General features: G+C 38.8%; 1 protein-coding gene across 1 annotated transcript in view; it reads right to left on the bottom strand.

Moving 5' to 3' along the window:
• PARD3B (par-3 family cell polarity regulator beta) overlaps positions 1–24289 on the bottom strand; it is a 657306-nt gene that overhangs the window by 49935 nt on the left and 583082 nt on the right. Inside the window, exon 21 of the mRNA XM_065413438.1 lies at positions 9715–9850. Coding sequence (XP_065269510.1) covers positions 9715–9850 — 136 coding nt within the window. The remainder of the gene's footprint in view (positions 1–9714; positions 9851–24289) is intronic.

Below are 24289 nucleotides of genomic sequence, written 5' to 3'. Positions count from 1 at the left end.
GGAACATACGTTGAAGGGAGAGATCTATTAATCCCTGTAAGCACCTGGGTGACCAATTACAGTTTAATTGCTAACTTGACAGGTATCTCCCTGGCAAATTAACGGAAAATACTTTGAAAATTAGCTTCTAATGCAAATAGAAATGTTAATATGGATCTGCTAGTTGGTAGCCACCAAACAGTACTTTATTAATTCCCTGTGTAATCATTCCTCAGGAAAGGCAGAATTTAGACTGTCAAAATTTCTGTTTTGCTGATGGCAGGACAGATATGTAGGGCACCGTCATGTACTTTGAATGATACATGTGTACCACTTTTTTTGGAAAATATGTTGTGAAATTACTGTGCCTTATATGTAATTAAAGTAGAGGTATATTAAATAGAAGCAAGAGTGTGGGATGTCTGCAGGGGTCAGGCTCTGCTTACCTTGTTTTGAATGACCTATGGTGAAATGGGACTTCTGCCATTGACTTCACCAGGGTCAAGATTTCATCCTGATCTTTATCCGCTGCTGCTATGATTTGTTCTTGGGAATACCTTAATGTGTAAAACTTACCCACTCCGTTCTCAGATACCAACGGCCTCCAGGTCCCAAAGTAACTACTCTCACATTAATTACATATACAGTACTTTCAATAACCTACAAAGGGGCACAACTAATAGCCTGCTGAATATATGATTATATTGTTCACAATAATGCGATGTATAATAATTATGACAATCACTACTTTTGGCACAGCAAATATAAACATTTAAGAGTAGAACAATGTACTCACGACCAAAACTGGACTAAACAGAATGTCAGCAGAAATCCTGGAATAGCCTCTCTTTTACACAGTCACACACGACTAGCAGATACTGATGGTATTAATACAGAATTTAATACACCTCTACCCCGATATAATGTGACCCGATATAACACGAATTCGGATATAACGCGGTAAAGCAGCGCTCCGGCGGGACGGGGCTGCGTGCTCCGGCGGATCAAAGCAAGTTCGATATAACGCGTTTTCACCTAAAACGTGGTAAGATTTTTTGGCTCCCGAGGACAGTGTTCTATCGGGGTAGAGGTATATACTATTGGTAACACATCTGTGGTGACCTAGCACTTCAGGGTTAACAGATTATGCACCATGACTACCTGGGCCTTAGTGGAGGTGGTAGGGATAGAACCCATATCTTTCTGCTCCAAAAAGCATTCAAACCTCTACCACTTGATTTAAAGGAGAATTTCGTTAGCTATTGCCAGTATGGGACATACGACATGCAACTCAGCAGCAATGAGTCCATGCAGTGGCTGTGAGACACATACACATTAGCTAGACCATTATTTACATCACTACAATAGAAAAAGGTAACAAAACATAAACTGTGGCATTTGCCAAACAAATAAATGGCTGATCTGCAAGTACCATAAAAAGACAAAAACCAGCTTAACATCAAGGTTGATCCCTCAGATCAGTTTACTTTGAACAAGTGTCTGTTATCATGACTCAGACAGAGTTCTTTTTTGTACTGGTAAATTTCTAAGCACAGAGACTTTAAAAAAAATCCAATTTACTAAAGTATACATGAACATTAAAAAAAGATTTTAAAATTAGAAATGCAAACACAAAAAGAATTAACTAAGAATTTGTGCAGAGCTCCTTAACACAGCACATTCACTAGATGGAATGCTTTTTAATTAGATGTTTGCAGTGTTGTGGTTATCATATTGGACTCAGGCTATGAGAGACAAAGTGGGTCAGGTAATGCCTTTTATTGGACTGGTGAAAGAGACAAACTTTTGAGCTTCACAGAGCTCTGTGGGGACCTGAAGAAGAGCTCTGTGGAGCTCAAAAGTTTGTCCCTTTCATCAACAGAAGTTGGTCCAATAAAAGATATTACCTCACCCACCTTGTCTCTCTTTTCATTACATCACATCTTTAGCATTAAGGGGTCAGTGCTCCTTTTTCCAAGCTCCCATTGACAATTAGAGTTGGTCACAAAAATGTGGACTGAAAATTGAAAAAGAGAATAGGTCTTGGACAAAAGAGCCAAAGTCATGTAATGCATCAGCCTGACCTGGTAAATGGAGTTTTCTTCTCCCATTTTTTGTACTGTATTTTAATGCTGTCTTGTTATTAGATTAGCATCTGCACTTCAGACCTTATACTAGGAACTAATAAAGTTATCCACCCAATCTCTCGGTGTCTGAGTCACTGACTTTATTTTTCATTCTAAATAATTATAACAATGTCGCCTGTTTGCTGAGAAAAATCAAGCCTCTATATATTCATAGATAATTGCTTATACACAACATCCAGTGATACATTCTAATTACTTTTCACATCTTTGCTGTGAAGAAATCTTGAACTCTCTAGTGTTCTCAACTGCCTGGCAACAACAGACCCACGCTACTTTCAAAGCTCAGTGCTACTGGACTCGTGGCTATGATGTAATTTAACAAACAGTTATGCTAAATGCATTTTGCAGTGAGCATTTCCTTCAGAGAAACTTTAAGGAAACTTTAAGGAAATATATCTTACAGCTTATGCCAGGGTTTTTTAATTTGTAAGGGGGGTCGCACTCAGAGGCTTGCTACGTGAAAGGGGTCACCAGTACAAAAGTTTGAGAACCACTGGCTTATGCCGTAACATTAAAAAAACCAAACCACACCACAAAAAACAAAACAACAACAAAAAAAACCCCACAACCTCCCAACTATATAGATATATCATAAAAAGGTCAGTCCAAAAAATTAATGTTTTTGAAAATATATTTTAAAATATCTTCAATAGTCACATATTTAACTATAGCTATGTTATTTTTACAAATGAGAGAGCTGTACTTTGGCACACTCTCAATGAAATTGTTGCTTTGCATGATCCAACTCATTTTGGCCTCTACTTTATTCCATGAGTTCTGTATAAACCACTGTGGGCTGCTGCACCGAGGTTATTCTGAAAGCTGCCTTCAATTACCTTAAATGGACAAAGTTTTGAAAGTCCTTACTCAAAATGCCTATTGATTTCAGGAAGTTTTCCTAAGTAAGGACTGCAGGGATATGGAGCAACATTTACCTTCTCATTCTACAGTAGCTAGGTAGATCTTCTGTAAGCTATTTTAGGGAACTTGACAGATCAGTATCGCATAAAAATGAAGACATTCAATATAGAGAGATTTGTATATAACACTGCAAGAGTTAGGAGCCAAAAATGTCAATTTATTTTAAAATACACTAGATATTTAATATTAAAAATAAAACCTTTTGCAACTCCTTCCATATGGGGATCTGACTTTGAGCCTTGATTTTGGTCTATCAGACCCCAACCCAACAAAGTACTCAAGCACCTGAGTAGTCCCACTGATTTCATGTGCTTAAAGTTAAGTGCTCTGCTGACCAAAGCCCCATTCCAGAAGTCAGAAAAAATCCCTTACTAGTGGCCTGAGGAAGAGGGAGGTGAGTTTTTACTTTTTGTCCCCACTGTAGTCAAGAGTTGTGAGCAGTTGTATTTGGTCCTATGGTATGTGAGGCATTGACTTGCTGGAGGTCAGGAATTGAGCTGTCATGCAGGAATACATTTCTGCAAGGGAAAGGGAAGGTTCACAGAGAGAAATACTAGCTCTGACAACTTCTCATGAAGGCTCAGTGTTAAAACCCCAATCCTCTTTCACTTTCCCCATGATTCACGCTCTCGCACATATGAGGCCAGCCTGAGATCTGGCATGTTTATGAGTGTGTGCACACATGCTCATGTATGGAGTGATTCTTAGAAAAGCCAGCAGGTGGCTAGAAAATTGGAAAAGCTGGACTAGAGATGGTTTGCCAAAAAAGGAAATAATTCTCAAAGAGACGGCTACCTTACCACTCAGATAAACCACATTGCCCCACTAGCAAATACAAACCCACAAATAAATACACGTAGGTCCAAGCTTTTAAAAGCCCATTTTTGTATGCAGAAAACTGTGCACTAAATGACATGCAAACGCCTGTTTGAGCACACAAGTGGCAGTAATTGCTCACACCTCCCATGGCATAATCACTTATTCAGTAACTCCACTGATCGTCTAAATCACCAACTAGATGTTTGTTTCTGATGTCCCTTAAATGTTTCAGCTAAGTGGGTTAGTTTGTACTTAAAAATTATAAAATAAAACCTCTGGTGTTCTTTACAATACATCAACACATGTGGCAGCAGCTGTTATGTTTTTTGTGATATTGTGCTTAAATTCTCAGCTTGAGAGAGACGAGATGATCATTCACTAACTGCACGAGATGTGGCCACTGCAGCATGCGTTAATATATAAAGTTCTCCTGAGTGTGCTGGGAGCTGTTTAAAGATGACTTCATCCATATATACGAGAGGCATTGCTGATGTATCAAAGTAGTAGTCTTTTACAGCAGTAAGCAAAGGAAAGAAACAGGATATTATTTGCTTCTGTTTATTTAAATCATTTACTTGGAGATGTAACAGAGAAGCTTTAATATTTGCTCCCCTCAGACGCCAACTTCTACATTTAAATATTGTGAAAAGCAACATCTTGATTTTCAGAATAAGCGACACTACGTATTATTGGAATTCAACATAATTTTTAAGGCATGCATGCTACCCAGTGGAGTTTATTAAGATGGTATGTAATAGTATTGCTTCCCTTGGTAAAGAGAAGAGAGTACTTTGACAACGTTAGCTAAGAGACATCAGCATTTCAGATTCTGCTCTAGTTTAGATATTTTGTGCCTAATTCAACCTTGGCATAAGGAGGAGTGACTCCAAATTATGGAGTCACTCATGCTTACCACTAATAATGGGTAGATTTGGGTCTCTTTGTGTGTCCTTTCTGGAACAGTTTATTTTTCACATGAGGTTTGGCTAAGATTTCACCACGACAATCCTCCCGCATCCCCAAAAAATCAGAATCTCATTGCTTAGTCAGAGCAGATGACATTGTTTCAGAATTATCCCAATCCAAACTCTTCACAGGTCAGACAGAATAGAAGCATTGGCCAAAGAGGAGTTCTTGATGGGTAAAAACACATTTTAATAGGAGGTTTTAATCTTCATTAGTCATATGATGCTTTTGTAATAGCACAAGTATTTCTGAATGCTAGTTTTCAAAGTTGCTCTACTCTAAACGAGTTTACTTTTCCCCTAAAAAGAATTAAATGTATTCAACTGAGTAGTCGTCAGCAGTCTTTCAGAAAATCTGGAATTCATAGGAGCTCTCCTATGGTTTCCCTTAGTACATAAAATTGTCATTTCTCCCATTGCACTAGAAGACAGGAATGTTATTATTCTAGAAGTTGGAATTTTGGTTTTTAACCATGATCCAACACAAACGTTTGTGGTTTTTTGGAACCTAACCTGCTTTAAACTCAACATCCTGAAGCTGGAATTAATTGCTCATTAAAACACAAAGAGCTCCTTTTTCACTCCAAAGTAAGTATAGAACCTTTTGACACATTATGGAAAAATAATGCAGTTCTCAACCTTCCTTTTCTCTGTTTGATTTTTAGGTATGGACCTTTGCCAGATACACAATAAACTGCTTGGCCTTTAACACAAAAGGGTATGCTTCTTCTTTTTGTAACCTTAATTGGGAACTGACAAAATTCACTACACTACAAATTTGCTTCAATCAAAACCTGTTGACAGATAATATATTAAGGCCTAGTGCACAGATCTGAGTGGAGATCAGATAGCTGAAGAAAAGATTTTTTTCCTTTCATTTTTTGTCAACATATAAATCTAATTTGCAAATGAGGAATAAAAAGTCGTAAGATCTGCTATATACAAGGTATCCTATAGGATATTGTCAGGCTGCTGCAGTTTCCTACAGGTGAAGAACCACACTCAATTTGTAATGAATTATACACAGTCCCTGGAAGAACATGAACAAAATAAGGCTGCAGGAAGAATTTAATGTCACAGTGAAGACGGGACTGAGGTTTTAAGTAACAGGATTGGTATGAAATCTGTGAAACAATCCAAGTAAATCCACAAATAGGTTTTTTATTCTGAGTTTTTTAAACTTTCTCTCTCTCTCCCTCTCTCCCTCCCTCCCACACACATACTTTATTGCCTTCATTGAACATTCATTTCCCCCCCTTATTTTTTTGTTTTGTTTTCTTGTTTCAGTGAAGCAATGGGAAGGACAGCACCCATAAAATGCGCCTGCTGTAATTCCCTCCAATTCCTAAAGTGACTGTCCTAAGTTCCTATGGCCCATCTCTAACAAAGTTCTCTTAGGATTTGAACAACAGCTCATTTTAAGTCAATGGGACTCTCTAATGGGCTTTGATATTGTCATGAAAACGTGCATTATTTAACGGGTGGGCTATTCAGATGTATACATACGTGCACGCACGCACTCACTGACATGGGAACCAGTACACTCCAATAATACACCCACATGGTTACCAGTGGACTTCAGTTTTTTCAATGAAAATAAAACAGCCATTTTTTTCTGGAAAGTATTTATACTTTATAATCAACATCTCTCTTTACTTAACTGGCCCTAGAGAAATAAAGTTGTTTCACTTTAAGCCATCTAACCCTTGTGAATCTGGCTTATCATTTTTCCCTAGAGTAATGAAGCTGGAGAGAGAGAGTCTAAAGAGCACGAAACCAAACCACCCCCCAAAAAAACAGAGTAACTGGAAATAATTTTGAAGTTTTATGCTAGATAGTACAAACCGTGCCATATAAATGTATCTCTTTACTTAGACATACTAAACTGAATTATTCAGCTGTTCCTTAGAAAAAGGAAAAGCAGGCTGAGAAGGAGGGAGAGCAGAAAAAAGAGCGAGGGAGCAAAAATATATACAACAACAAATGAGAAGAACAGAGGAGAATTGAAAAAAACATGGAGGTGGGGGGAGGAATGAAGAGCGACTAGCAAGCTTATTTAAAATGAATTTTTGACCTTATTTTTAAAACATTTATGGATCCCAATTGCCTGTCATGAGATTATGTTCCCTTACAATGCTGGCTTTTCAGCTGGCTCTGCACTTTAACTTGATTTATCCCATTTTTTAAAAAGTAGATTGTTAGAAATACCCTTTCCACCAGAAATTCTGTCCCATTATAGTGTCAGCTAAAGGCCACTTGTCAATGTCAGCTTTATAAGATAGAAATGTGCGGTGTGAGCTCTCAGACTTATTTTTTGGAGGACAAGCCCTAACGTCCATCTCTGAACCTCCTGCTTCGCTGTGGATAGTGTCTTCTTAAATTATCTTATGTTATTTTCCAATTTATCTGAATGTTTCATTAGATGGTGTACAGTGATTACAGCAGCTGCTGTACATTAGCAAGACATCTTAAAGGAGAGCTGGCTTAGGTATCATGCTGACTGACAAAAGCATAGCATTAAACTTATCTAGTATTAAAAATACATCAGGAGGCCTCTCCTCTTCTCCAGCTGTGAGAAGAAAAGTCCATAAAGCCCATAACAGCAGGATTTCCTCCTGCTTAGCTGCCTGCTGCCTCTTTAGGGGAGAGATCTGACAAGTGGAGACTAAAGTAAGTTTTTCTTTATTTACAGTGATGGAATTAGTCATCAGATTGTCTTTTTACTGGCGAACAGAGGTTGAGGAAATTGGCTGTTGCTCAATCTGTGTTACCATAATGCTGCCAGGGATCAGTGTTAAAACGAGCAGTGTAAGGGCCCAAATCAGAGGGCTGCTCTTGAACTACCAACAAGTGTGAGGAGAAATGGAGCAGTGGCCACCATTTTTCCTGGTCCAGAATATGGTGCAATATCAAACTGGGGATGGAGAGATTGTGGCAGGCAGGAGATTTCGCTCTTGTAGCTTCCCAGTTGTTGGTACTTTTTAGAGAAGGTCAGGCACTCAAGGCCTTTGAAACTGTACAAGTGACTTCGACTGGTGGAACTATTTAGGTGTTGCAACAAACTTCAGCCATCAAGGTAAAGTTAGAATTTAGAGCAGACACTATATAGCAGGTCTTCCTCTCAACAAAAACAGTTACAAATTCATGCCTTAGAAAGAGGAACAGAAACTATCTTGATGCCTCTAATATTAATCAATCTAAGACTGAGAGCTTTAAAGCTCTCTCGGGTGCTTTGATTAAGGACATCTTGCCTCACAGGAAAAAGGAAGCTTTGGAAATCGGTAATCTTTGGGCATTACATTTAATAGAAAAGGCTTAAAAGGGATTACCTATAAGGGACCTTTGTGAATCTTTGGAAATTATATTGGACCATAAATCTGAACCTCTTTGGAGGGGTAATAAAGCCTTATCAGTTTCAGATAAGAAGTGGAAATCCTCAGTCTGCTTTAGGTGCATCATTGGCCAGGTCTGGAGTATCTGCCAAGACACTGATTATTTCTTTAGCCTCTGTCTTGGATAGATAGATATATTTTATTTAGATTATAAATTTGGTTTGTTAAAAGATTTTTCTAAACCAAGAATGGAAATTTAACAGATTCCCAAATTTGGTTCACAACCTTCAAGCCCACAGAACAAAATTAATTGCTCTAAGGGATCTTGCTGGGAATGATATTTCTGAAATTCACACATACGTAATATACACTTGTGATTGCGATAAAGCCATGCTTTGTTTTTTAGGAACACAAAGCACAGTAACTGAAGACTTCAATTTTTCATTCAAACTGATAGTCTGGCAAGTTTGGGGAATACTGGAGACATTGATGATGTTAGTACTTATAAAAATTCAATTATACTTGGGTTTTAACATGTTTTAAATTGTTACATTTGTTTTTTAAAACAAAGTTTGAATTTAGTTTAAATTGCACCACGTCGGGCAGCATGACAGAGAGTTGCATGTCTGAACATTGATTGGCCTTATTTATTTTTAGAGACAGAGCGCAACCCTGAAATTCTTGTCCAGGCAGAACTCAGAGAGCTGCAGGCCCCCATAATGGTCTCCTATGATATTAAGATATTCCATATATTTAAGGCATCAGAGAAGTCAGGAGCACTGGATTCTATTGCTGGCTCTATCCCACACTGGCACGGTATGCCCTTGGGACAGGCACAGCACTTTGTTCCCCAGCATCCCTAGCTGTAATATGGGGAAAACGGAATTTTCCTACTAGACAGCTGTGTTATTAAACTTAATTCAATCCTATTGGTAAAGCACTTAGAGATCCTCTGAGTGAAGGCTCTATAAAAGGGCAAGGTATTAGTTTCTTCACTTAAAACGTGAAACAAGGGGAGGCAAGGGAAGTGTTTGGCCTGGACTGTTAATGGCCCTGGCACAGGTGTGCAAGGGGAGGGTGTGAGTAACCTTGCCCCCCACACTTGCGTCTCCTCATTCCCATGCAGCAACCAGGCACAATTTGAGTCTGTGTTCTCCTAATCCCCACGTCACCCCAAAGGGAAACAGCTTGATGAGCAGAGGGACCGTACTGCATTCTGCTAAGAGACCTAGTGCCACCTTGTGTGCCTGAATGTTTTGGGAGGAATCATGCAGGCTGGGACCACCTGCAGCGAGTTGCCCCGGGGATGGTGCAAATCTGGGCCAGTGCTTACATCTAACAGTGGGTGGACATGACAGCATTGGAAATGACTCACTTTAGTAGAGTTTAAATTATATAAATGATTTGTTTGATGGGCTGAAGTTACTTACAAAACTCAAATAGTCATGTTAAACTGATACAGAGACACAGTATCTGGAAAACAAAAACAAACCAGCCAATGTCTTCTGCAAGCTTCCATACTTCAAAAAGATTTGTTGGATAGCAACCTACCCAGTGCTGATCATAATCAGATGACCGTGTTCTCATCTCATCATCCTCGTAGAAAGGTAAACCGTCTCGCCTGGCCTGATGGTATTCCTTCCGTAGCTTCTGGATACGGTCTGCATTCCCACCCGCTGGACAGCCACTGGAAAATAAAATAATAAATTACATATGTACACTCCCCACCCTCCATATAATGCTGATACCAATGTGATAAACTCTGACCCTCTCACCTGTACCCTGCACAGGCATTCCTATGAACAATGACCAATGGCTACCATATTTAAATAAATAATAATAATCAACTGCCACAGAAATATTAACTTTGTCACTCTAACTACGGAATTTCCCCTGAAATTGCGTATGACTGAGGTAAGTAGCACTCAGACCTGGAGCAGTATATACTTTCTGGTCTGATATTTCATGAGCTATCAGGGCTAGGAACAAAAAGTTCTGTACCATAAAAAAGGCGGGAATCCCACTCTCAATTACAGAAAGAACTAAGGTTCCAGCCTTGAGAAATGGTGGGGGAGTCAAACTATAAAATGGGGACATTATTACATATGGAAGAGTAGCATCTGGTACTTTTAAATGTTTGTAAAATGTATTCAACCCTAATACTGCAAAGACTTATACATGCTGAACTTTATGCACTGAGAATAGTCGCAATCAAGTCAATGGAGCGAATGACAGCACGTGAGTTCAGCACATGCGTAAGTCTTTGTAGGATTAGGGCTGAATACATTTGACAAACATTTAAAATGATCAGATACTACGTTCCCATATATAATAATGTCACTATTTTATAGCTTGACATTGTTTTTTCTTCCCCTATTTCCCAGGGTTGGAACACTAGAAACACTGTCTACATACCTATTTTTAGAGCACTAGCGCAAGCCCCGCTAGTCCGAGTTTATGAAACTCTTCTAAAATAGTTTTTCTGAAATGTATCGTATACGGCAAATGCAGACTACATGGCAGAATAAAGGTTTTATTGGCACTTATTTGAGACGTGTGCCTAATGGCTTTGCAGTAATGTGGTCACCCCAAACTCATACGAACAAAACCTTAATATTGAGGCACATAATCATATATTCTCTTATCCTGCAACCTTAACTCTTCCATTTTGTGTGTATGCAAAACAATAAAGATGCTAATCACATAAGCACATGGACCATGCATAGGTGTGCCAGGGCACAGTATAGGGAATCTTCACCCTCGATATATGTTAAAGACTGTATTTGGCACCTTTTCTTTAGCAAACCACAGAGTCAACCCAAATTCACCTGCAGATTGCAGCGATAAGATTCAACAGGCAAATATAAGCTAAAGATGCTTTTGAAAGAAAAGTTACTCATTTAATAAAGGCAGACCTCAGCAATGTGCCCTATTTTATATATAACATATAAACAATAAGCATAGCTTTTGAGGGTGAAAAAATCCTGATTTTTCTCTCTAGCAAAACATTTAGAGAGATTCTTGCTTTTTAAGGCTCAAGTCCCCCTCTTTATATTGGGAGAGAACTTTAGAGCTGTGCTAGTGTAACATAAAGCAGTCTCACTCACTCTGGAGTAATGTGAGATGAATATGATGCCTTCTCCAATGCTCATGCAACAGTTCTGAATTTCAACTTGGCTCCTGACAATTATGTGAATATATGAACCACATTCAAACTCACCAGATGAATTCAATCAGTGCTGTGCAAATATCGCATACATAATCTATTAGTTTACCCCCAAAGAAACTGAAGCATTGAATTCAGAGAGAATGAAGTCATCAGTAATAAAAAAAAGAAACCGATAAGGCAATATTAAAAAAATCCACAATTTTCCAACATTTGCAGGGAAGATCATATGTTGCCTGTAAACTATTCTCCCATCTGCCTATAAATACATAATTAAAAAATATGGGTTTGATCAGATAGCAGTTCTCAAGTAGGAGAACAGTAGAAGAATACCAATTCAAATGCTTAGAATGCATGTCTGCTTATGCTGAAAAGAAGCCTGACCTTACAGAAGAAATATAAAAACAATGTCCCAATCAAAGTCAATTTATATTAAATAAACCCATTGGAAATACTCATTTAGGCTTGTGAGTGCAGAAGACAGAACTATTGCAGGAGTCCAACCTACAATTTGGTGCTCACATCCTGAAAGAGCTAAAAATGACCACAGCCTTTGCCACTTACACAATTTAGTGCCTAGCTAATTTCATTGACTTAGCTTCTCACACAATAAGCTCTTCACACAGAGTTACACAATACCTGATCTCACACATTCACACAAAAAATTTAAGAAGGCTACGGAGTTGTCACCTGTCGAGAAAAGATTTCAAGTGAACCACCCACCCACTCCATGCAAAGCCAGAAGACTTTGTAGCAGATTTCAGAATGATTTTCATGAATTTAATGCGATTGAATCAGAAGTGGCTGAGGTTGGCATGAATCACAGAATCATTGAAATGTAGGCCTAGAAGGAGAACCAACTAAGCCTAGGCCATACCTGACAACCTCTTCTTAAATACCTCCAATGATGGGGCTTCCACAACCTCCCTTGGAAGCTTATTCCAGACTTAACTGCTTGAAAGTTTTTCCTAATATCTAACCTAGCTCTCCCTTGCCACAGATTAAGCCCATTACTTCTTGTCCTACTTTCAGTGGAAATGGAGAACAATTGATCTCTGTCCTCTTTATAACTGTCCTTAACATTTTGAAGACTCTTATTAGCTCCCCCCGCAGTTGTCTTTCCTTAAGACTAAACATGCCCAGTTTAAACCTTTCCTCGTAGGTCAGGTTTTCTAAACCTTTTAACATTTTTGTTGATTTCCTCTGGACTCTCTCCAATTTGCCCACATCTTTTCTAAAGTGTGGTGCCCAAAACTGAACACAGTACTCCAGATGAGGCCTTCCCATGGTCGAGCAGAGCAGGACAATTACCTCCGGTGTCTTACACACACATCCCAGGATGATATTAGCCTTTTTCACAACCGCATCACATTGCTGCCTCTCATTCAATTTCTGATCCACTATAACCCACAGATCCTTTTCAGCAGCACTACCACCTAGCCAGTTATTCCCCATGTTGTAGTTGTGCATTTGACTTTCCTCTCCTAGTACTTGGGTTATTTGGACTTTTGTTACCCTGGAAGAGTACTGTGACAGTCACCCAGCTGGAGAGTTGAGCCACATGACCCCCTGGGAGACTCAGTAAACCCTGGCCGCACCTCTTAGGGGAGGGTGCTAGACAGAGGATCTGCACCCCAAGAGTGTGCCTAGAGCCTCCAAGATAGGAACAGTGCATGGACTCTGTTCCGATTCCAGAGGCCTAAGACACCTGGGGATTTAGGGGCTGGATCCGCTCACAGCAGTCTGAGTGGCCAAGAGGGGGCGCTCGACTAGATTTGTGTCTCTGCACACTGCAAAATTACAAACAAATGTGGCATGTAAGGACTCAGTCGAATCATTTAAAGACATATACATATATTTCTAAAAGGCAATGAACATTTGGTTTCCAGTGGGTTTCCTAAATGCATTAATATTGCAAAGCTCTTCTTTTCGGCCACCTACCTCAGGATCTAATTTTCCCCAGTTAACTGGCAGCCTATAAGCAACTCATGATTACATTTTTAATTTCCCCCCCAACAATTATGAAAAATGAATACTTGCTGCAGCTTTCATTCACAAATGAATAAAATACAAAACGAATCTCATGTTGATTCAAAAGAATGGGCTGAATCTTCCATTCACTACCTATTATAACACAAAACTAATTATATCAAAGCTACTGAAAAGAATTTATTGCCTTGAACATACATATAGAATATAAAGAAACACAATACACCACACTGCAGATTAGTATTGTTCATCTATGGTACCTCTCATTTAAGAAGTCAAGACCAAAGCATTTCAAAGGATACAATATGGTGCCAGCATTTATCCCCCTACACTGAAATGTTACGTTGTTTATCAAAGTGTTTTAGCAACCTCAATAATAGGGGGGAAGAGAAAAAATGGTTGAAAAAATGACAAAGAAAATCCACAGTCAGAACATAATTCTACAATATTTCAACGTCCATCTTTGTCAGCCACCGAGAAAAAGAGAGTTTAGGAAGCAAGGAGCTTTTGTTATTGACATCTGCACTTGAGTAAATGAATGATATTCCAATAAAAGGCTTGTCAGAAAAATTCTCATTGACAATTCCAGAACCTGCAAGATAATAAAAGTAATGTCTTAAAGGTTCATAGAGACACAACTCAAGTTTTAGGAATATACATCAGGCACTGACAACCAAATCTGGGAAATATAAATCTTTACCGTTCTGAGCTATGGAAATTCCCTGAGCTTGATGGACTCTGCAGCACTTACCTTTCTGCTCTGAGCAGGAAGGTACCTTGTGTGTATATAATTACAGACTTCACCAGTGGAAAAGGGGCCACAGCAGGATGCTTCATTTGGCAACTGTGAAATGCTTGTCAGATCCTGGGAACAGAGTCTGTGATTCCGCCTAACCATTTGAATGGGGATATATTAAGAGGTGTGTGCATAGACAGGTTGATAGATAAGTAGCAGATAGATACCGAGAAGTATACACCTCTCTATATCTAGAAACGTGCACAAATATATCTCAAGCTGCATGCATACACAGATAATTAGAGAAAAACCAAATTAGAGATAACTTCCTTTATAAGTTTAAGTCTACATCCTAACATTTCTGACGAGCATCCGGAGTCATAATTTGCTCTACAATACCTAAAGAAAAAGTCATAAAAGTTACTCAGCTGCACATACGTGGTCACCTTTCAACTCTGCAGAGCAACATAAAAGCACTACAACCACTTATGTCCAAAAGGTCAAAGACTCCTAAAGCAGCACATGACCATCATTTGTCTGGATGTAAATTGAGCCCTACTGACCTTATAACATCATTGCTGACCCTTTGACATTAGGAGCTTAGTGGATAGAAGGCAGATAATATTCTTAGGCTCCTGTGGATTAATTTTTTTTTAAAGTTTTCTTTCTTTCCTATTCTTACCAGGGCAATTAGCTGTATAATTAACCTTTTCCTGCTCAAACCAGCTGACAATGTATTCACAAGAACCTCGCAGAATTATTTGAAGACTGAGACTGATAGATAACTTTTATCAAAACTGTTTATAAAGCATCTCTCTGTGACTGGACATGAAGCATCTATTTATTGTCCCCCCCTTTCTCGTGACATGCAGCACCTTTTCTTATTTGGGGTGGCAGATGGCCCAGCCACTCAGGCGAGGACCATCTCTTCATTCAGGGCCACATTTTGTCTCCATTCCTGTTCCTTTTACAACCTGTAGCTGGCTATCACCGTGTCACATGAAAATGGGAAGTCAGCCTCCTTTTGCCTTAGAAAAACAAAGCTGGCATACCAAAGGGTTAACCTCATCATGAGCAGGTATAAAAGAGAGAGACATATGTAATTCCAATTAAAACAGGTTATTTGTGATCAAATGGGAGGGAAAGACAATTTTTTTTAACATTTCTTGTGCATAACAAGCATGTATTTTTTGTGATGGAAAGTGATTGTTTTGTTCTGCTCAGTTTATTATGCCTGTTAGGGGGAAGCAATCACCAGATTTTAATTAATATAAAAAAAGGTGGCTTACAGTTCAGTCTAGTTAGTGGTAATGCCTGAGTTTCTGGCATGTGAACAGTTTACTTCTGTCTTGTTGATCTGAGATGTGAATGTGTCTCAGAAGGGTTAGGAAGAGCAGACAGATTAGGGACTCGGGTGCTGACTACAACTGAACTCTCCATAAACAATACACAGTAAAAATAATGAAAAACAGATTTTCCTGCTATTGTCAGTAGCCTCTAGACAATGCAACAGTTTCTGGTTTTTTCGGGAAAGATGATATCAATTATGCATTTTATCCATCATGATAAAGTCACGTGCTAGGCATAATTGAGGGCCTTCTCTCTGAGGTAATTTCTTTTAGATTTAGAAGGCAAAGTACTTAAATTGCCTTTTTTGGCACTTTGTATTACAACAGGGTTTTGTTCTTTTATTTTACTGAAGAAAAGCAGCTGGCATATTTGCAATGTATAGGTCACACCAACACAGAGTGCATGTTTTCAACCCTCCCACACCATTTACAGCAGCTTTAACAATTCAACAAAGCAAATGCTGAATGTTAAATCATTGCAAGGAAATACAGTTACATTTCTTAATGGCTATCACACCTGTATGTAATTGGCAACTAGGTTTTTTTTTATTTGCACACTACTGCTTTTCTGCACTTGAGTTTATTAACCTTTTTTTAAAAAGGCAGAAAAATTAAATAAAACACCTTGAAGACTTCTAGGAAGAGCCCCCCAGCAGGCCACTTACTACAAAAACCAAAAGCAGGATGGATACTGGGTGACAGTACACTGCAGCATTCATTTCTGAGCTCCCATGTGATGTACGAGATGGAGGATCTGAGAACTCAAGTATAGTGAGCAATGCAATCCACATCCTAAAATATATTTTGCTGAAAACAGCAAACCCAGAGTTGACTTTATCTATTATGTCAAAGAAAGCACCTCTCCAAGTTCTTCACAAGGGACTACATTCTGCTCTGTTACACACATGCAAACCCATGCTACTTGTAGAGCAGCAGGAACTAATTCACTGTGCGGATTCTTTCTACAATACCTGGCCTAAGTAGAAAATACCGAACATTTAAAATGTCACCAGTGAAGTTCCCTAAACTTAAAATTACAATTCACTGAGTTTGTAACCCTGTCGAAGAAATAATGTACTCCTCTCTTCTTTAAAAAAAATTATTTATACCCTGCCCAAAATGTTGGGGGTGGGAGGGGACGATAGATCATATGGTCAAAATGCATCCTCATTATAAAGTGGTTTTTTTAATGGATGATCACTACTGGGATAACATTAATCTAGTATTAGGACTTTTACGGGAAAAAAAATACAAATGTAATTTATCTCTAACTGTCAGCTGCATTTCTAGAGCTTTAAAGTCTGTAGCTTCCAGGGGCCTTTTGTCTTTCTGCCATGGCAGGAATATCTTGGACAGCTGTAAGAGCTTTGTAAGCTATCTTTCTCAAAATCCATTAGCTAATTCAAGGAACCTAATTAGAGCTGCCATTTTGATGGAGCATACTGAATGCTTAGTACAAACTAGTAACACCATCAATGTTTATTAAAAATCACAAGAACCAAAGCCCTCAGTTCCATATAAATATTATTAATGGACAAATACACAGTACTTATTCAAACACACATGGTGTTAAATATCTATACAAATATACCTACACTAAGACTACACACACGACCAGATGGAAAAAATATATTCATAAACACTGAAAAATGGAAGTAAAACCTACGGACTATTTTATATAAACTGTTGAAAAGTAAAGTTGCCTCCTTTGGCGATATCGTATGTGCATTAAAGAAAGGCTAAGAATGATCGATTTCTCATGTTTTTTCTGAGCGGCATGCTGACAATTTGGAAAGAATTTTATGCTTCCCTCAAGAATGTTCCCCAGCTGGAACCATTTTCTAGCTTCTCTTACATCAGCGACTCCAATCGCCATACTGTGCAGACATTTACACATATTCCAACCTTGCACTGGTTAGGACATCCAAACATTGAAAGGGAATTTGCACTGTTGAGCTGAAACTGAATTTTGCTGCTGACAGCAACGAAAATGGTAAAGGGAGCCAACAAATAAAGACATCTGGAGTAATGTTCTCCTACGCTTCACTGTATAACAAGCCAAATATAATGAAAGAACAAATCTGGACTATTGAGACAGTAGTGAATATACGGCCCACTCCTAAGAACATCAGAGATCTAATTAGGTTAGGATGTACTCGCATACACCTTACTGTGTAAATAAAGATGTTATTTGGAGACTTCATGGCCTTGTTTTCAATTCAGAACCCTGACAATCTGAAATACAGAAGAGCTGATATTACTTGTTACTCTTTCCAATTTGATGTGCATCTTCACATACATCTAATTTTGTCTAGATTCTACTTTTATGTACAACCAAACACGTGAAAAGAGAAAATCACATTTTCTATAGAAAGACAATAGATATTCTTAAGCCACCAGCATGTGTAAGGTGAAAAGTGTAAACCTTACAAGGAAGAATATAATATTCTAACTACAATACAAAGAGGAATAGTGTAAATAGCAAATGAAATCGCTTTTAATGTATTTCATTAGCTGTCAGTGCAATGTGTGGCAAGATAAAACCATACTACGTAGTATCCAAACATGCTAGAATAGTCCTTACGAAACATGGGGCTTCTTATTAGAGATGCATTTACAGGAAATCTTTGGAACATCCCAGGTCTAATATAATGATCCAAAATTCACTCATCTTAAATATATCACTGAAATGATACAAGACGGTTTTAATATAGATGCAACATGGATGTTCAAAATTACACTTAATACATAAGGTGGGCTTAAAAGAGTTACTTTCTTGGGGAAGCTGCAGTTCAAGGGACTAAAATCTCTATTGCAATACATTAGCTCTGCCATGGGTGGTGCAGCAAGACAAATTTATTTTAGCTGTCAAAATGATATGGTCACATTTTCAAGCTATGGCTCACATGTATGCATTCTCACAGGTGTTCACATGATAGACAAAGGGCTATGTCTGCAACTGAGGCACAAACAGATTTTACACATGTAAGATCTAAACACTGTCTCGTGTGCACAAAAGCTAGCGTGCAAAGTTGCACATGCACGTTTTCTAGAAGCATCTTAGTTCACATCAACAAAGACTGACATATCTCAGGGGATAAAATGCACTTTATGGTAAATTCTGTAATTTAAAAAAGGGTTTGATTGGAACTGCATTTTGGCCAAATATTTCAAACCTGGAGGCCCTAATGTTTGACGTGCACTGAAGGTTTGCAAATTTGGCTTCTACCTTTCCCCCTCATTTATGTATAGGGCACGAACAAGGCTCTGCCATTCCTGGGCATTCCTGTCTGGGCTACTCTTTCCATGTCCTTTATGTTGTTAAGTCCCAAAAGTTTTCCCTCTCTAAAAGTACTGTTTGATGGACGGATTCTTTCGGTTGGCCCCTTTTATGTGTTCCTCTACCTGCCCAACGGCACATCTGCCCTGGCAGATGTTCTAGCTTCATTCTTATATATAGTTATTATGACAATGTTAAATTAAACCAGGCAGTCAAAAATATATAAACTACAACTGGGCCCCACCACAGAGTTTGGCTCTGGATTCAGACCCCATTCCAAGTTTCCCCAAAGTTAAAGGTGTTTGCATTGGTATGACCCACTGTAGAGAAAGGAACAAGCAAAACATTTTGGCTTTGAGTTGGAACTTACTCCAAAGCGTTTTCTGAAGAAGAGCTCTGTGTAAAGTTTCTCTCTTTTACCAACAAAAGTTGGTCCAATAAAAGAGAAATTCTCCTCTTCTGCCCATGTCTCTCTATTGAGTATGCGAGAACTGCAAATTTTCTAAGGCTTATAACTTGGCCAAACTGGGGTGGATTTTCCTGGGCAAAAGGCACGTTACTGAGACTAGACTGACTCCCCTTCCAAATTCCAAGTCCCTATTCCAAAGCATAGAGGCACTACAGCTTACTCAATGAAACAAGATTTTTTTTAAATATGGGTAAAACAATATATTTCCCCCTAATCTCATTGTTAAAATAGTGAGACTGAAAGAGCTCAATCTCTTTAGTTTAACAAAGAGAAGGTTAAGGGGTGACTCGATTACAGTGTATAAGTATCTACATGGGAAACAAATATTTAATAATGGACTCTTCAATCTGGCAGACACAGATATAACACAATCCAATAGCTGGAAGTTGAAGCTAGACAAATTTAAACTGGAAATAAGGTGGAAATTTTTGGCAGTAAGGGTAATTAACCATTGGAACAATTTACCAGGGATCGTGGTGGATTCTCCATCACTTTTGACAATTTTTAAATCAAGATTGGATGCTTTTCTAAAAAGATACATGCTAGGAATTATTTTGGGGAACTTCTATGGCCTCTGTTATAGAGGAGGTCAGACTATATTATGATCACGATTCCTTCTGGCCTTGGAATCAGTGAAAACAGAAAAACTATTTTAGCTTTCCAAAAAAATTCAGCCTGAGGCAGACACCCAACATGGGAAAACTGAATCTGAATGGTTAAAGTTCAGCAAAGTTATAAGCAAGGGAGAACGGGATCTTATAATGGAAAGTGTCACTACCAGTTCTGCTTATAAGAAGAGTGGAATATATTTGACTGTATGATACTTCTTCCACTCTTCATATGTGAACTGTCTTCGGAAATTGTAAGCTTCTTGGACCAGGAACAGAGTCATCATATGTTTTTGTACAACATCTAGCACCGTGGAGACCTGATTCTGACCTTTCAGCACAACAGCAATATAAATATTACAGAACAACAACAAATTGGAGGGCTGGCTAGGTGAGTAGGTACCACTCCTGCATGTGTTCCATATGAAGCTGCAGTCAGCTTAATGAGATAGCTAATTGACGAGTGCTACTTCCTTCACTTGTCCATTAGGATAAGTACAGCACATGGATATCTCACCCATCAAAGACAAGAAAATGCATTAATTTTGGACTTCTTAGAGCTGCTAATAAATCTGACACTGTCTGGCAGTTTTCTTCATTTCCTACCATTTGACAGATACTGTGATCACAAGTTACAGAGAATGTATTTTCCTCTGTGAAATTATCATTCCAGTAAAACTAGCCAGAAGGAAACATTATCAAGGTACAGAAGCAGGGTATCATTTTATTTTATTTTATTTTATTTTTAACTTTAGGAAGCTACTCTGCGAATGTCTGTTGGTGGGAGCACAATATAAATTCATAACCCTGCACTATGCTGTATATATGAATTTATTATAACAAATAAACATACCAGGTGCTTGTTTTTGCAGCAAAGTTAGTATTCCTCTCACAAAGAGCCAGCCTGGTTTTAGACAGACCCCTTACTGTAAATCCCTGTGACTTTTCCCCCCCGCACCCCCTCTCTTAAACTGACATTTGTGTGGAATCAAGCAAAATCTTCCTCATAATTTTTCATTACTAATGGCTTCTTTTTGGTATGTGCGTTTGAGAGGAGGGAAGGCAAAGGGCAGGAAAATCAGTTTTAAGTGCTCTGCAAATGATCTTCCTGAATCTGGGCCTCATAAATCCTATCAAATGTTATATTTCATCAATAGGCTGGAAAAGCTTTTTTCTCTGCAATGATGAAGCCCAGCTTTAAAATTTATGGTTTCATTTTAGAAATGGACTATAAAAAGAGGCTGAGTTAGCTGTCTATCAACTGAACCTGGAACTAGCAAGTAAGGTGTGGGCTTTCAAAGTGTTTATATATATAATTGTGTGTATATCTATTTATGTGTGTGCATGCATATCCACACACCGTTTTAACAGAAACAGCTCTTAAAAATGCAAAAAGGTTTGATGATGATGATGACAGATTGATGTTGTGTTGTCATAAGAATATCCACACTTGAGTGTAACATTCCTTTTTTCATTAACTGATAAGAATATTATTCTTCCTAAAATCCCTCCATTCAAACCGATAATACTGCTAAAGGAAATATCACATTAACATGATAAAAAAATTATCTGGCACAGTTTGACAAGCGATGGGTCACTGTGATTTGCCTTATGAATTTACATTTGGAGGGGTTCTAGCTATTTACATCCCAGAGTTGCTTCATCAATCAGATACCACGATGATGGGGATGATATAAGAATCAGAGTGGAATAGAAAAAAAAAAGTCTAGATTAATTCTTATGCAGGATTATCATCACACATTACCATGATCTTTGCTGCTCAGATCAATCTGAAATGTAAGTGTTGGTGGTGACACAAAGCCTAGCAGTCTCATTGTTTATTATACCGTGATGGAAACCTCAGCCTTTGGGAACATAGCTGAAGCTGAATAGTGAATGTTAAAGAAGAGTTACGCAGTGTTGAAGTTACATTTATTCCAGGCAAAGAATCAGAAAACAAAGAAATCTCTTCTTCTCTTGCTGCTGAGCTAACACACATAAAATTAAATACTGAAAACTAAATTTGGATAATGTTAAGGGTTATTGGGGACACGCACTCCAAGGTAATTTTTGAAATAAGCACTTAAAACAAGCAGCTGATATTGCTCATTTATGGTCAGTAATGGGATATGCCACCAATGGCAATGGGCAATCACTTCTCCAGTGTTAGCAGGCAATGTAGCATATACAGAGCCATATCATCCCACAGCATTGTGAAGTCCCCTTATAGATAGGGCCCTACCAAGTTCATGGTCCACTTTAGTCAATTTCACGGTCATAGTTTTTTTATAATTGTAAATTTCATGATTTCAGCTATTTAAATCTGAAATTTCACAGTGTTGTAATTGTAGGGGGTCTGACCCAAAAAAGGAGCAGTGTGTGTGGGGGTGGCTATTGTAGGAGGGTTTGCGGTACTGCTACCCTTACTTCTGTGCTGCTGTGGGCGGCGCTGCTGCCTTCAGAACTGAGCAGCTGGAGAGCGGTGGCTGCTGGCCAGGAGCCCAGCTCTGAAGGCAGAGCCACCACCAGTAGCAATGCAGAAGTAAGGATGGCATAGTATGGTATTACCACCCTTTCTTCTGCACTGCTGCCTGCAGAGCTGGGCCCTCAGTCAGCAGCCAACATTCTCTGGCCACCCAGCTCTGAAGGCAGCGCAGAAGTAAGGGTGGCAATTCCACGACCCCTCTAAAATAACCTTGCAACCCCCCCAGCAACTCCCTTTTGGTTTAGGACCCCCAATTTGAGAAACGCTGGTCTCCCCCGTGAAATTGGTATAGTATAGGGTAAAAGCACACAAAAGACCAGATTTCATGGGGGGCGGGAAACCAGATTTCACAGTCCGTGAATTTGGTAGGGCCCTACTTATAGAGCTTAATAAAGGTTAAGGGCCAAATTGTGCCTCCATTTTACTGTGATGCAATTGATTGCAGTGAGATTGCAAGGAGTGTACACCAGGGCAGAAGGTAGCCCTTAAAGATTTAGACACACTTTGGGTTGGGTTAAGGATGCCATGCTGCCTTATTGTTGGGAATGGCCTTTCTTTTATCATCGTATATGGCCCTCAGTATGAAGTTTTGTATTTACATTTATATTTGTTTCAGTACTAAGTTTCTAGTGAAAGTAACTTGGTATCGGGGAAGGGACTGTCTTTTCATTCTGTTTGTACAGCACCCTGCACAATGGGGTTCAGGTCTATGACCAGGGCTCCTAGGGATTACAGTGATACAAACAAATAATAATAATATGAAACACAGTATATTGCTATGCAATAGGTGATACCCTAACATATAGAAATGAATAATGCTGCAGCCTCCTCCATTTGAATGGGATTTCTTGTTACTGGAAGACATCTTTAACAGGTTTTAACCAGAGGATTCTCTTGGCATGTCTACTGAATGGTACATTTCTTACTGCAGTGATGGATATTGGCACTGTTCGATAAGCACAGAAGTTGCTGTGAAAATGCAGAGGCTGAAATATAAATTATAATTTAAAAAAATATTTTCAGATGCCAATAGAGTGATCCAATTTAACATTAATACCCATGAACGTTTAAAAAACAATGTTTAACAGTGTCTGAGGTAGCTACAATATTACTAAAGGGCTCTGACGGGGAGGAGTAATAATTTTGGAAGTGCAAGAGATATACACCCACTTTCTCTCTCTTTCCCTCCAACATTTGTTTCTGTTCCAAGATTTCACTTTAATCATGTAATTCAGGTCTTCCAGACTGCTCATGCAATTTTCAATACCTGAATTAACTTTTCTTTAGGCTAAACTCCCTGTCTGTCAATGACAAGAAGTGCACCATACACATTTTCTCAATCATTTCATTCCTCTTTCTTAATTTCTCTCCTGTTTTCTATCTTTGCACCTGTTTTTCTACAATTTATCTCATAAACTTCACAGCCCCCCTTCCATTCTCTTCCTCCCTTCCTTCACACTCATTCTCTCCAGCCCTATCTTCTCTTTTCTCCTCTGGTTCTATTTGGTTTGATCAACTAAAACTAGCTCCTGTTTATGTTGGGAAATGTATAGTTCAAGGGTAATAAGATATACATAACCTTTCCCCTCTTGGACACAAGTTTGAATCTGGCTTTGATCAATTGTGACCAAAATTCATTACCATCAGATGGTTTTTCAGTGTCATTTATGTGAAATGCATTGCGGGTCTTACTCCAGTTTCTCATGGATAGCATACTTGCCTACCCACAGGCTTTTGGAAATTTCTCTGGCCTGTGAAACTGCCTACAAAATCTTAGGATTTTCAGTAGTACAAAACATAAAAGAGACTATTATTATTTGTATTGCAGTTGCACTTAAGAGCCCCAGTCATGGAGAAAGCCCCATTGTGGCACATGCTGTACAAACACAGAACAAAATAGGCCGTCCCTGCCCCAAAGAGTTTACAATCTAAGTATGACATAAGAAGCATACAACAGCAGATGTGGGAGTAGACAGATACAACAGGCAGATGGGGCGGGGGGAGGACACAAGGTAGCAGTATGTGTGAAAGTGATGCTGAATAT

This window comes from Emys orbicularis, chromosome 11 (assembly GCF_028017835.1).
Source record: "Emys orbicularis isolate rEmyOrb1 chromosome 11, rEmyOrb1.hap1, whole genome shotgun sequence".
NCBI lineage: Eukaryota > Metazoa > Chordata > Testudines > Emydidae > Emys > Emys orbicularis.
Note: the sequence above shows the minus strand (reverse complement) of the source record. Positions and strands in the feature narration are given on the sequence as shown.